Below are 15,567 nucleotides of genomic sequence, written 5' to 3'. Positions count from 1 at the left end.
TATCGTAGAAAACCCTGTCACGAATCCCATTCATAAATGTATCATATTCTATCTTTAATTATTTGAATCCAATGCTTTTCTGTGAAAAGGTTTGGTTCCACCAGATCAGCATTTTTCTATAAAATATGTTTTGTCAAAAAATCCCTGACCACTTTGACTGGTAACCTTGGGGCCCCCATTCCCATCACTAATATTCAACTAGTCTTTCATGGCTTCTCATTGGCTGGAGCAAGCACCTTTTGGGGATGGGCAATATTTTGGACCAACTACTTAGCATCAAGGACTATTCGAGTCCTTCCCCCTTTTTGTCACGGAGAAGAAATTTGTTGTCTTAGCCATTGAGAATAGAGCAGGGTGACTGTCCCTGGAGCAGACTAAGATGAAAGAATTAGAACTGGTTGAAAATGTTCCATTTAAATATTTTTTGGATAGAAAATGCCTTTTCAATGTAATGGAAATTTCTACCAAAGCAAGTTCATGAGAACATAAGAACGGCCATACTGGGTCAGACCAATGGTCCATCTAACCCAGTATCTGTCTTCTAACAGTAGCCAGTGCCAGGTGCCCCAGAGGGAATGAACAAAACACTTGATGCCAGGTAATCATCAAGTGATCCATCCCCTGTCGCCCATTCCCAGCTTCTGGCAAACAGAGGCTAGGGACACCATCCCTGCCCATCCTGGCTAATAGCCATTGATGGACCGATCCTCCATGAACTTATCGAGTTCCTTTTTGAAGTTCAGTTTTCCTAGAAAAATTTCCAAAGCCGAACAATGTGGAGTTTGGGGGTTTTCAAAGAAAATGACAAAACGTTTCTAGTAAGCTTTGCTTCATTTAAACTTTTTTTTTTTTCAGATTTGGCTGGAAAATTATTTTTTTATGTCCTCTCGAAAAATGTCATTTCCCAACCCAGCTTCTTTCAAAAGTGTCTTAAATGAAGCAAAGTTTAATAGACATGCAAGAGAAGATCAAAGGAAAGATGACTGGTCTAAGGCAGCTCTCCGTCAGAGGCCACACCTAGGAATTTCATAGCGACAGCAGAGATGGGGCAATGGCTAAACTACTGACAGTTGCCATACAAGTGTGTGTGTCGGTCTTGCCTTCTGTTTCTTTGCATCACAGAAGCTCAGCGATCAAGTCTGTCTGTGAGACGCCACCCTTGCTCCAGGACAGATCATGCCTCCAAAATCCAGGTACGAATCCGTTCATCCAAGCATGGATCTTACCCCTCCTGCAGGGAAAGGGAGGTCAGACAATTTCACAGTACAACCTCCCTCTGCCTCATGCCTTGAAGGGCGTTCTCCGTTGAGTCAGGGTTGCATGGATCGGAAGGGAGATGGAAGAGGGGTTGGGCTGGGTTTGGGCAGTGAGACACGCATTGCCCCCTCCTGCTTTCCCTGTAGCAATTAGAGAGAGAAGGGAACACAGCCTGGGGGGCTCCCTTTAACTGGGGAAGAGCCCTTTAAAGGTGGTAGGGACCTGGCCAGGGGCAATCATGGCAGGAGGCCAGGTCTCCAAGCCATCGGTACTGCCTAGGCGTGGGAGGGCTGTGTGACAAGCTCCTGAGCAGCTGGAGGATGCACATGACCTCAGAGGGGCATAGGACCAAAAAACCTCCTTCCCTGAAGGAACAAACTGGGATGAAATCCACCAGGGCGTTACCATGAAACAGGGCGATCCACTCCTTTGCTAGCATGTCCCCGCCCGCCAGCGGTACCCGGAGGCCACTCATGCTCTTAGATTGCTTTGAAGTGTAGGTGTGACTTGCTCTCTCCACGACATCTTCTCCTGAGGCAGCAATCTTCGCTGGCACTTAGCCTTCTGTGGGGTAACTTGCCTCTGTCTCTTTGCCCCTCTTCAGAACCACAGGTTTTATTCATGGCCACCATACTGCAGATCTGCAGTCTCAGTTCCTCCTTTGTAGATTGTAATATTTCAGAGGCTCCTTTGAACCACCTCCGTTGATCTGCTCTAAGAATTATTTGCGGGGATTTCTCTGGCCTGAGTTATGCAGGAGGTCAGACTGGATGATCACAGGGACTTCTGGCCTTGGAATCTATGCATCTAGAAGCCTGTATAGCGATTAGCTGAGTGTTCCCATTATCCTAGTCTGTGTACAATGTATTAGACTCTATGGGCTTGATTCCCGGCTTCTGACTCCCAGTGACAACCAGAAAAATAACAGAATTAGAAATGATTCCCGGCTTGGTTCCCGGCTCTCTAAATCCTCCGGGGGTTTCCTGGTCTTGTTTGCAGGCTAGGGGGCTCTGCAGGGAAGTGTGCAATCTGGGTCTCACTGCAGTTATCACACTCACTTCACACTTTTGTAAATCACTGCACAAGGAGCAGGACAATGAAGGATCAGGCCCTAAGCATCTAGAATTCAGCCCTAGGAGATTCTTGGCTGGGTTTGACCTGCATTTCAGCCGGAAGGAAACTCCTCTTGGGTCCACTTTTAAAAGGGGCTGTATTTCCTTAAGAGATCAAATGTGTCAATTACAGCTGAGCCCGTGGACTGTCCGTCACAGATCCAGTGGGCGTCACAGGGGGTGATTCTTGTGGGAGCATTTGTTAACGCTCCTCTAGAACATCTCTGTAGAGTTTAGGGAACTGTTAATTCATCTCCAGAACCATGTTCTGTGGCTATTAGGAGCCATCAAAACCCGATGTCTTCACTATCCAGTTTAAGGTGGATTTGTTCTCTTAAGCCAGCTCTGCATAGGACTGAAGGCTCTAGAGGCAGGAATCTAAATACATCGTGGAGTACTGTTGCCTCCTTTCTATGAACAGGACTATTTAGCTGGGGGCGGGGTGAAAGCTCCCTGTGAATGGGGCCAGGGTTTGGGAGGATAGGAGGGGAGTGAAGATAAGTTCTGAGGTTCAGTGGGCAGGAGGGAGGCAGGCAGGTCCTGGGGGTTCCTACCTGCATCCCAACACCTTTGGGCCCCATTGCACCTGCTCCAGACTCTCTGGGTCCCATTGTCACCTCCCCCAATCCCAGCACATATGTGTTTACATGGGGAAGGAGCCTTCATGGTATTTCCACTAAGAGCCCCCCCCCCCTCAGTTTTGGTATCCCTGCTATTTAGCGGTGGGTTGAAGAAGCAAAAAGCTACATGGGAATCGTTCTGTGTGTAAGCTGAGGTTTCCAAAGACACCTAAAGGCTATTAAGCATCCAGCATCCATTGGAGGCCCCTTTAGAAATTCCCCACCTTAATTGATCAGGGGTGCCGACAGGACTAAGAGATCTGGTTCCAACTTAAGGCAGACCATATGCTCTTGCAACACTTAGTTCATCAATAGTCTAACATCTCTTCATTTCTCCTGGAAGGAGGGTAATTCTCTTCTTCCGCTTAACAAAACAAAGCCCTAGAAACCATGCTGCTGGAAAGCACCCTGCCATTGCAATGTAAACAATACCTAGTGGAGTTGGAATTTCCCCTTGGTCTGTCCCACAGCCAAGTTGTTGGCTATGGTGTCTGATCACAGACAACAGGGTTGAATTACCCTCCATGGATCATTTATACAGTTATGTTCATGAAATATGGACAGTGTTTCCTTCCTAACAAACATTTCTAATTCTGTTGCTTCTCTGGTTGTCACTGGGAGTCAGATTGCAGAGCTGTTATACTGGCTCAGCCTGGTACTCAGACTGGGTGGGTCTCATTCGCACCATTAAAAGGAGGAGTGTGTTTCTGGGGTAAGAGAGATCTAGAGGGAAGAGCAGAGCGAAAGCTTGAGAAGCCACCACTAGAGGGCGCTTGGGGACAAAGAGACATTTGTGAAGCCATGTTGTAGGTTTTTAAGCTGAGATTTCTGGCCACCTGAGGGATCTGGGTAGGAATCCAGTTTCTCTAAGACCAGTTGAAAATCTCAGCCTTCAGTAAAAATAAAGTTAAACTCCAGAAAGGTAAGGGGTGGGTTGTACCCATTGTGAAGGACCAGCCACAGTACCCATTGCATGTGTCTGCTAGGGTAGGGCCAGTTTGGGGATGTCACCTGTTCCCACTGTATTCCACAAATTCTTATTCTGAACGCACTGAGTTTCATTGGTGTATTTCAGCATTTCCACAATTAAATAAGGATTTTGGGGGGGGGGGAGGTGTTATAATGGTTTAGACACTGCCAATAAACATTGAGGCATGAAATCTTGCTAAACATTTGGCGCCTGCTATCCGCCCCACTCCTCTTTGTCCACTTCTTCAAATGTGTGCAGCTTCAGGGGAAAAGGAGGATTTTTTCTGGTTAATGTCCTGGCCTGAAATTCAGCAGGCCTGAGCTCATAGAATTATAGCAGATTAGGTTGGAAGAGACCTCAGGAGGTCATCTAGTCCAACCCCCTGCTCAAAGCAGGACCAACACCCACTAAATCATCCCAGCCAGGGCTTTGTCAAGCCGGGCCTTAAAAACCTCTAAGGATGGAGATTCCACCACCTCCCTAGCTAACCCATTCCAGTGCTTCACCACCCTCCTAGTGAAATAGTGTTTCCTAATATTCAACCTTGACCTCCCCCACTGCAATTTGAGACCATTGCTTCTTGTTCTGTCATCTGCCACCACTGAGAACAGCCAAGCTCCATCCTCTTTGGAACCCCCCTTCAGGTAATTGAAGGCTGCTATCAAATCCCGCCTCCCTCTTCTCTTCTGCAGACTAAATAAGCCCAGTTCCCTCAGCCTTTCCTCATAAGTCATGTGCCCCAGCCCCCTGATCATTTTCGTTGCCCTCCGCTGGGCTCTCTCCAAATTGTCCACATCCTTTCTGTAGTGGGGGGGACCAAAACTGGATGCAATACTCCAAGTGTGGCCTCACCAGTGACGAATAGAGGGGAATAATCACTTCCCTCGATCTGCTGGCGACGCTCCTACTATGGAGACCTGCTCTCAATTGGGGTCCTCTTGATGCTATGATAATACACCTCAGAATATTTTGGGGAGGAAAAAACAGGAAAACGACAGTTTAAAAATGACACATGCTGTTTATTGGACATACGGTACCATACGCCCGAAAGTCAAGGGGCGGTAGCCATGAGGACAAAGAATTAGAAATCAGTGCTTCAGTTTATACACCAAAAAAGCAATCACCTTTTCCTCCGGATCACACATGAAAATGACAGCGCTGAAGATAGTTTTTGGTTGCAAGGAGGACACCCGCATCTTAGAACGCATGTTGGGGCACAGATCTTACCGTATTATAGTGTCGTGTAACTATTTTCTTTGGCTAGAACAGACGGTTTGTAATTTCGTGAGGCTGCCGCTACAAATTTTCTTTTTACTGTGAATTAAATGAACACGCCCAAACAGGAAAGGGATTTCAGGCAACATATATCTAGGCACGTTTGCACAGCATGAAAATGGAAATCCCCCTTCCCATCAGCTGTGAGTGATGGATTTAACTGGGCGTGGTGATCAGACAGGTCCTGATTCAGCAAAGCGCTTCAGCTCATCTTTAAGTTCACGATTCCCATGGGAATTAACGATAAAGCACGTGCCGAATCAGGAATACGGTCTGGCCTCTGTGCTGGTCAGAACCCCACATGTGAAACAGATTGCAACCAATGCTTTGGCCAACAACCTTCCAGATTTCCATGGTAAGATCCTGGCTGAACCCAATCCACGGGGAAAAGGTGAAAGGACATGAGTGAGGGGCTTAGCTCAGCTATTTACACAATGGATTTCTAAGGGCTGCACTTGCTTTCAGTAGTTAGGAAACGTGTTTTCATTCATGCAGGGATCGCTGGGGGCCTCATCTTTATCTGATGGATTTTTTGCTGGAAGTGGTCTTGGATACGATTTTCACGCTGGAGCTGCTCTTCCCGCCGGAGCTCAGACTTCCACCCAGGCCTCTTCCGCTTCCAGAGCTGAAACTGCTGCCCACTCCGATGCCGAGCCCACCTCCGTAGCCAAATCCGCCACCGCCACCGCCGCCAACGCTGAATCCGCTTCCGCCTCCCATGCTGAGACCGTAGCTGCCACCTCCTCCGGCACCTCCCATGGAAAGCCCACCTCCGTATCCTCCTCCTAGGCTGCTTCCAGTGCTGTATCCAGTTGAGGAGCTGACCACCGCTGCAAAACGACAAGCACAACAGCTGAGACCTCTGTGCTTTCCAGAGGGAAACCAAACCCAGACATCCCCTTCATTTGGAAAAGCCAATGATAGGTCAGAGTTCGAATCACTTACAGATGCTCACGGGTCCAACTCCCTCTCCTGCCAGCCTGTTAGGGAAGAGAGAGACAGGAAGGAAAGGATGTAAGTGGCGCCCTCAACTCACAGGCAGCCAATGACCGATACAGACAGATTTGCAGACATTAAGGCCAGAAGGGACCATTGTGCTCATCTACTCTGATAACCCATGCCTGAGAATCTCCTGTAGGGATTCCTGCACCCATAAGTCCTGGTTGAGCCAGCACATATCTTTTAGAAAGGCCCCCAGTCTTGACTTAAAGACCTATAGCGGTGGAGAATCTACCCTGGCCCTAGGTAAGTTGCACCTTATTTCGAGTCTGAATTGATTTAGGAGCATAGGCTGGAATTTTCAAAAAGGCCTTACCTACTCCCTTTGAAAATTCCAGCTCCATTACTTATTAGAGCCAACCGGATTGGAAATTTCAGGGAAAAACTTTTTCTAAGGCCATGGAAAAATGAAAGGGGGAAGACTGGAAGTTTTCTGAATTTTGGTGAATTTTCCCTCTCCCGTTGTTCAGCCAGCTTTGGAGCCAGCTGAAATTTGCCCAATGTCCGGATGAGATGTTTAGGTAAAACATTTAGAGTGCGGATGAAAACAATGGAAAAGGAGGGACTAGTCACCAGCCCACCTCACACATATAGTTTTGTCAGCTAGATTTTCAGCCTTATGAAAGCTTCCAGCACTAGGATTCCCATCTTTAAACTCTGAACATCAGTCAAGCATCACACATCAGTCTCATCTAATCTAGCTCACAGTACTCACAGTCATGGGATTGCATTTGCAGCACCTTATCCCATCTCTGCTCCAATTACAGCGGCATTTTACCTATCTTCTTCTAATTACTGGGACATATTTCCGGTGCCACTCGCAGTGTGCTAGGAGCTGTGCAAACATGAAGGAAGGCACCTTATTTGCTCACACGAAAATTTAGCCTTTGTTCCGTCCCTCGTTGGGTGTATGTCTACGCTGCAGTTGGGAGGTGTCAATGCTGCATGTGTGATAGACATACCCAAGGCAGCTTTGATCAGCCCAGCTCATTAAAAATAGCAGCAAAGCCACAGCAGTACAGACTAGCCGCTTGAGTCCAAGCCTGGGTGCGTACCCACGTGGGGAGCCTGTGTCACTGCCCAGTCAGGGCTAGCACGGGTTCTGCGGTCACACGTCGCCGTTGCTGGGTAGACATACCCGGAATTATAGGGTTCCAATCTCGCATCCTGCGCTCAGGGGAGCAATTGGGTTGCTCACTTGCCTCAGGGCTGTGGTGGCATTGCATCGTGCACCCACCTGCTCTCCTCTCCTTCCAGCAGCTTCCTGTAGGTGGCGATCTCGATATCCAGGGCCAGCTTGACGTTCATCAGCTCCTGGTACTCCCGCACCTGGCGGGCCAAGTCTGACTTGGCCTTCTGCAGGGCGTCCTCCAGCTCAGCCAGTTTTGCTCGGGCGTCCTTGAGGGCCAGTTCGCCGCGCTCCTCGGCCTCGGTAATGGCCGCTTGTAGGTTGGCGCACTGCGAACCGGGAACATTGAAGTGTGGTTATTATTTAATGGGGTAACCAAATGTGAGAGTGAAAGCTCACTCTGGGCATGTAAGCCCATGTAAGCCTGGAGTAATAAACAGATCACTGAAATCATTAGCATGAGTCCCCTTTGTGCAAATCAGGAGTCACTCCACTGAAGTCAATGGATATGATTCTCTTTCGCATGTGACAGTGTAAGTCAGGAGTCACTGCACTGAAGTCAATGGGTATGATTCTCTTTTGCATGCTCCAGTGTAAATTGGGAGTAACTCCACTGGGTGTCATTCCTCTTTTGCTTACAGTACTGTAAACCAGGAGTAATTTCACTGAATGGAATGGGCATGAGACCCCTTTCACTTACAGTGGTGTAAATCAGCAGCCCCTCCATTAACGTGAATCAAATTTGTGTAAGTAAGGGGCAAACAGATATGTACTCAATATCAGTGGTTCTCAAGCTTATCGGCAGTGTGTATTGCATCTTGGGTAGAGTCCCCCTGGCCATGATGTGGCCAGATCCTCAGCTGGTGTAAACTAGAGCTGCTTTACTGTTTTTAATAGAGGAAGAAAGAGGAAGGATGGCCCAGTGGTTAGAGCACTAGCCTAGAACTGCTCCATGGACCACCAGAAAATTACCACTGAGAGTTAGAAGAGTTGAGTGAAAGGAGGGGTCAGTGGCTAGAGATTCGGGAGAGACATGAGCTATCACGGTAATGGAGGCCTTGCAAGTGTGAGTGCTTGGTATGCAATGCACAGCGTCCCGTGCACACTTCCTTCAGGCTGGCATCACCATTTCTTACAAAACGAGACGACCCTCAACCACCTCCCTGCTCCGAACCCATCAGCCGAACCGTTGTTCAGCGCACACGCTCCCTCCTGCCCCCGGCCTTTGCTTCACGCCCAACCACTTGCTGGCCCCAGGTCACGAGATGCTCCACCGTACCTGCTTCTTCACATTGTCGATTTCATTCCGCAGCCTGTGGATCACCCGGTTGATCTCGGAAATTTCGACCTTTGTGTTGCGCAGGTCATCACCGTGCCGCCCGACGGAGATCTGCAGCTCCTCAAACTAAATATTCAGACATAAGGGTGCGGGGCAGGGAGAACACGACCCATTACTTACTGCAGCTTGAGGAACTGGATAGTATCCATTTAAATAGCTTGGGAGCCCTATGTCTTGTACTTCAGAAGCCTCCAGACACTAGCAGGGCAAAGGTGTATGTATGCAGCTGGGCCTTGTGTGTTCATCTAGCGTTAGTAATCACAGGACTTGGAACCCAAATGTGTTTCCACTTATTCTTAATGTTGCGTCTAGAGCAAAGACACACTTGTAATTACTACAATAAAGAAAGCATTCCCAGCCTTGCACCCCAAGGACTATAGACACTGTGGCCTAGTGGTTAAAACAGTAATGTGGGAGTCACGAGACCTGGCTTCCAGTGCTGGCTCTGCCACTGACTCTTTGGGCAACCAGTGTCAAATCACTTAAACGGTACTTGCCTCAGTTTCCCCATATTTAAAACTATACTTATCCACCACTGTTAAGTGTTTTGAGAACTAATGATGAAAATCTCTGCAGAGTCATTTACTATTGTTATTACTGTGTGCAATGAGCCAAATCCATTCCTGATGTAACTTAAGAACGGCCGCACTGGGTCAGACCAAAGGTCTGTCTAGCCCAGGATCCTGTCTGCCGACAGTGGCCAATGGCAGGTACTTGAGAGGGAATGAACAGAACAGACAATCATTGAGTGATCCATCCCCTGTCCTCTACTCCCAGCTTCTGGCAAACTTGATCATTCTAAAATGTGATCCTGTACCCGTCAGAGTCAAGGATAAAGCTCCCATTGGCTACCATGGTGCTATGTGAGGAACTGAATGCAATAAGAGGAATAAAAAAAGCCCAGAACATTATTGGCCTTCAGTCCCACTCATGATCCTGGTTACTCACCTTGGTCTGGTACCAAGACTCCGCCTCAGCTCTGCTCCTGTTGGCAATCTCCTCGTACTGCGCTTTGACCTCCCTGATGATACTGTCCAGGTCCAGGCTTCGGTTGTTGTCCATAGACAGGATGACGGAGGTGTCGGAGACCTGCTGCTGCATCTGGCTCAGTTCCTAGAAGATATGCAAAGCCTGGGTCATTTGCATTGTAGAGCTGACACCCGTGAGGCAGCTGGTGCCCTGAGATCCCTGCCCATTCTGCTGACTACTTGTGTCTCTCTGTTTCCTTGGGCTCCCCTGTCTGTCTGTCAGTCTCCGCCTTTCCCCTCTTGTTTTATACTTAGATTGCAAGTTCTTTGGGGCAGGGGATCTCTTTTTGTTCTGCATTTGTACTGCACCTAGCGCAGTGGGGTCATGGTCCGTGACTGTGGCTCCTAGGTGCTACCATAATGCAGGTAATAAGTAGTCATAAACAATGTTAAGCAACAATTTTTCATTCAAAATGTTTTGATTTTTTTGGTGTGGACAATTTCAACCTCTAATAAAACCAAGGTTTTTTGGGGTTTTTTTTTTCCATTTTGATTTAATTTGAATTAAAACCAACATTCCTTTTTGGGGCTTTTCAAAAACCGAACTCGAAAAGCAGAATGAAACCAACAAAAATGTTTGGAAATTTTACCATTGAAAATTTTGATAAATACACTGACGACTATGAGGTGCCAGGTCCCATGTTAAAGGGGACCATACAAATACCATAGATTGGCATCAGTGCCTGGTGCAGTAGGGTGGGGAACTCTCTAAGTTTCTAAAACAGTGGGGGACAGCTGCTTACCGCTTCATACAGAGCTCTCAGGAAATTAATTTCATCTGCCAGCGCGTCTGCTTTCGCCTGCAACTCGACCTTGTTCATGTAGGAGCCATCTACATCCTAAAGGAAAGAAGACAAAGGTCACGGACATCCTGACGAGCTACAGAGTCAGCCAAAGGGCACTGGTGACAACAGCAAAAAAACCACCTGTCCGCTGTCATCAGCCTTAGCAGAGTGTTATTGCCTAAGAAGTCACTCTATCGTGATGTACAAGTGCTTTTAAAGTGTGTGATTAAAGGGCAAGGCCGGTCCCTTCTTTTGTGGCCAGGGATGGTCCTAGGTGAGCAGCACTTGGTGCGGGAGGGGCAGTGTTGTGCCAATCGGTGCGGGGATGTTAGGGGTGTGGTGTGGGCAGAGGGATAGGAGGGTGAGCAAGGAGAGTTACGGGGGTAGGGCAGCCAGCTCTCAGGCTGGAAAGGGACATCCTGGTAGTTCTGACTGCAGTTCCTAGAGCAGTTCCTGGGTAGCTGGTGCCAAGTGCCTTGTGCCAGCCCTTCTCAGCCCCGGAGACCCTGGATTTGGGGGTGGCAAAGGTTTAGGGTGCAAGAGGGTAAGGGCGGGGCTACTAGATTTACCACTAGGCATAGCCACCAGCCACTGTTTTCCGTGTAACGAGCATGCAGCCAGTAGGGAAGAGGCTTTCTTCCTCTCAGCCCTGAAGGGGTTTCATTTCCAAGGTGAATGACACCATACCAATTTACTCCAGCTGAGGACCTCGTCCACAATGCATTGCTAAACATTCCAATGCCAGTTTGAGCTGTAATTCCCAGACAGGTCCCAGTCGAGCAGGGGCTGGGGGGGGTCCACAGCTCCCAATGGTGCTGGTTGGACTCTGCGGGTACCACACGCCTCTCGGACTCAGGCCCATGAGCGACGCTGCTCTACTCACCTTCTTGAGCACTACAAAGTCATTCTCTGCAGCTGTGCGCCGGTTGATTTCATCTTCATATCTGTTGAGAGAGAGTGCTCGATCAGGACCCATCAGCTTGAGTGACTAGTGGAGAAGGCACGGACCCTGCCTTGAGTGCAGGGGACTGGACTAGAAGATCTCTCAAGGTCCCTTCCAGTCCTACATTTCTATGATGCAAGCCGCTCCTATTCCAAACGATAGGGGCCATGGGGAGAGGGGGAAGGATTTTAAATCCAGAGCTGTTAGGGGCCCAACTCCCACTGAAAATCAATGGGCGTTGGGTGCCTAGATGCAACCTGTGCCTATGAAAATCTCGCCACTGTGTCTCCAAGCTTAGCTAGTGGTATCAGGTCTGGTGGTAGCAGAAGCCACATCGTGAAGTGGCTAATTGTAGCACTTCGCCTACAACTGCCTGAGAGGGAAATGGTCCAGTGTGTCGCGTGCAGGCACATGAGGTCAGAAACCTAAGTTCAAATCCTTGCTCTGCTACAAACTTCCCTTGGACTTTGATGGAATCATACATTTTAAAGTGACTTAAGCACTGGGAAAATGTTACCCTTCATGGCTCCATGCCTCCATTCCCCATCTTTAAGAAGGACACTAGCACTGCTAGTGAAGGGGTGTTAAGATAAATACGTTCACAACTGCGAGCTGCTCAGATGCTGTGCAGCCTGGGGCCATATAAGTACCACCAATTTTCTTTAGCTGTGGCTTGCTGAAAGAAGGGGTCTACATTTGAAAAATAGTACAGAGATCAGAACTGACACACTTGCTTAAAATCTAGCCCCAGATGTAAGGGTACCTACTGGTTGGTTACTCACCTGAAACCTGCACAGAATTACCCACATGGTTAACTTTCTGCATTCTTATTAGTCCCAGCTGAAACCCGTGGAGCTACCCACCAGGCATCAAGTTAAGCATGTGGTTAAAATCTTTGCAGGATTAGGGCCCATTATCAAGTGTCACTAATTGCTTTAGATGCAACTGCCATGGAAATGCCTGTAAATACATCATAAATCAGCCTGTCTACCTAACTGTACAATTTATTCCAAGATCTTTTAGCTGGAGTTTTGCAAAAGCACTTCGTTAAGCTAAAAATATGCTTCTGTGAAACTTCATGGCTTAGGGCTAAATCAAAGAGGCAGGGTGGATCTTGGAAAGATAGGAGAAAGGAAGCATTATCTTGACCGTGCTGCGGCAAAGGTGATCTGGATGTCTCCAGAAGGCTTTTGCCAACTCTGTATCCGATTTTGGCGTGGGAATGAGATGAAAGAGGCAATGAAGAGGGATTTGAAATAAGACACAGTCTATTTCCCATGCAGTATTTCCATCCTCCAGAAACCATAGTATAATGAGTAAAATAGACTGTATTATTTTGGACCATTAAAAAAGCCAATGAAAGATACAAATACAAAAAACACAAATGAATACTAGAAGCCAATTCATTCCATTCCACCATGCCAACATTATGTGCAGATTCCTAAAAACACATCTATCTATTTAAACTTTTCTGATCCTCAAGTGTAATTTTCTCAGATTGGCACTTTGCCAGTCTTGCTACCTAATGCTTTATAGGATGCAAAGGTTAAGAGTGTCTTGTATATATCAGCGATGGAGAGAAGGCATTTTAGATATGGGGTAAAATGTTCAAAAGCGCCTAAGTCCTACTGAAAGCCAGTAGGATTTAGGCACCTAAGTACCTGTCACTTTTGAAAATCAGAAGTCAATGGGTCTTAGTTCTAAGTGCTAGGTCACTTTTTGAAAATGGGACTTAAGCTTCTAAGTCACTTACGGTGCTTTTGAAATTTTTGCACATCAACTATACTTGTGAATATGAATTTTAAAAGCCTCTGCTGTTTAATTTTTAACAAATCAGTGGGTCAAATTCTGATCTCAGTTACGCTAGAGTAATTCCACTGACCTTCAATGGAGCTAGAGCCAGATGCTCCGAGATCAGAATCTGGCTCAGTGTATGCATCTGCTTTGAGTAGCAGCAAATGCCACATGATGCCCATGTAAGGCATTTTGATACTCAGTACAGTATGAAATGCCTGGCTTGGTTTTTCATGCATGCCAATAGCCTAGATTTTAATGCAGACTTTCTTACTTGTTCTTAAAATCCTCCACCATGTCTTGCATGTTCCTCAGTTCTGAATCCAGCCTTCCTCTCTCCCCCAAGAGGTTATCTAGCTGCCTCCTGAGGTTATTAATATAGGCGTCAAAAAGAGGCTCCAGGCTCCGTTTGATGGTCGTCTGGCCCTGTTCCTGCAGTAGAGTCCATTTGGTCTCCAATACTTTGTTCTGTTGCTCCAAGAATCGGACCTGGGGGAAAAACAGAACCCACGGGCAGGTGCTTAAACCCATTCAAACAATTCACAAAACCATTGAGGAGAAAAAAGTTGATTTGTTCAGTTCAGGGCAGAGAGCGAGAAAGAGAGAGAGAGAGATGGGAGTAGGGAGGATATGACAGGTACTTTTCATATAGGCATTTTGGGACCAGGTGCCAGATTTCCAATGGCATTTAGGAACCTAAAGATGCAAGCGGGATTTTCAAAAGAACTTAAGCAGGTTAGGCACTTACCTACTTGGGTACTTTTGTAAAGCCCACTAGGGGTCTATCTTTAGGTGCCTAAATATCTTTGAAAATCTGGCCCCAGATTCACAACTACTTCAAATCAATGTAACCCCATTGAATCCAATGGAGTGAGCTGTAGCTCATGAAAGCTTATGCTCTAATAAATTGGTTAGTCTCTAAGGTGCCACAAGTCCTCCTTTTCTTTCTACTAGCGGAGAGTTTATCATCAAGTGAAAGGCTGAGAAGGATTTTTAAAAAACAACAGTTTATTGTCCCCGCAGCGTGAAATGGAGATTTAAGAAAAATTCCTGGTTTTTAAATCAGCGATTTCTCCTAATACTAATAATCCACTGCCTGTGGATAAACCATGGTGAATACAGAAATTGCCCAGGCAATGCATGCTCATGGAAAAGGATAGCATTCAATTTTTTTTCTTGAAGACACTGAACAATCCAGAGAAGATACTTTGCAGCCTGTGGATTCAGGACAGGTGCTCACCTTGTCAATGAAGCCAGCAAATTTGTTGTTGAGGGTCTTGATCTGTTCCCTCTCCTGCACTTTCACTTTCTGGACCTCCGGGTCGATATCCAGGTGGAGCGGCGCCAAGAGGCTCTGGTTGACGGTCACTTCGTGGATGCCAGCGGGTGGGCAAATGGGAAACCCAGGGCCACCCCTTCCACCGAACCCAGGGCCACCCAACCCATAGCCACCGCCAGCACCACCCAACCCATACCCACCACCTCCACCGAGAGCAAAACCACCGCCTGCTCCAACACCGAAACCAAAGCCAGAGCCTGCTCCTCCACCAAAACTGTATCCACCACCACCAAATCCACTCCGGAGACCTCCGCTGACGGTACTGTAGGAAACTCTTTTATTTCCACCTAGGCTATATAGGCTTCTGCTTCCAAAACCGCCACCGCCACCACCTCCAAAGCTGCCAGCTCTTCCTCCTCCGACCCGAGAGACAGAGACCGAGCTGAAGCTGCTTCTGCCACCACCACCGCCGCCACCAAAACCTCCACTTAAGCCAGCAGAACCTGAGCTGAAGGTCTTGCTTCCACCCCCGCTCGTTGATTTTCTCATGGAGATTCGACTCATGGTGGCTCGTTCAATTGAGAACGAAACGAGTGGGGAGCAAAGTGCAGGAATAGAAGCTGTGCTGCAGGGAGAAGAGCAGAGAGCGAAGGAGATGGAACCCCTCTGAGGTGAGAGCTGGGAGCCGCTTCTTTTATCCGCTCAGAGCACTTGGCATGGGATGCAGAGCTGAGCCGCTGCATTCATGGGCTTGACGTACCTTGCAGCGACTTGTCTTGTCAAACACACCTAGGTAGCCGCCTGGCTCTGAAAAATGCATTGTTTGTGGGCAAGAAAGTAACGGAGTGCACTTACTTGCCCTTGCACAACAGGGTTGTTGTTTTTTTAATTAAACAAGATTGTAGGCCTGATTCTGAAACTCTGACTCATGAGATTTGGCATGAAGAGGCTACTCCTGTGTGTCAGGACTAGTCGCTGGATCATCCACTATCACAGAGCTAGCGTCTGTAAACGACCACACCAGCTGCTCTATTGAC

General features: G+C 47.6%; 1 protein-coding gene across 1 annotated transcript; it reads right to left on the bottom strand.

Moving 5' to 3' along the window:
- Positions 1 to 5,750: 5,750 nt before the first annotated feature.
- On the bottom strand, positions 5,751 to 15,277 carry LOC140900769 (keratin, type II cytoskeletal 5-like). The gene is given in 9 exon segments (XM_073318549.1): positions 5,751 to 6,064; positions 6,180 to 6,214; positions 7,471 to 7,691; positions 8,642 to 8,767; positions 9,650 to 9,814; positions 10,473 to 10,568; positions 11,398 to 11,458; positions 13,526 to 13,740; positions 14,492 to 15,277. Coding segments are annotated over 9 exon segments (2,019 nt in total).
- Positions 15,278 to 15,567: the final 290 nt, after the last annotated feature.

This window comes from Lepidochelys kempii, chromosome 20 (assembly GCF_965140285.1).
Source record: "Lepidochelys kempii isolate rLepKem1 chromosome 20, rLepKem1.hap1, whole genome shotgun sequence".
Classification (NCBI taxonomy): domain Eukaryota; kingdom Metazoa; phylum Chordata; order Testudines; family Cheloniidae; genus Lepidochelys; species Lepidochelys kempii.
Note: the sequence above shows the minus strand (reverse complement) of the source record. Positions and strands in the feature narration are given on the sequence as shown.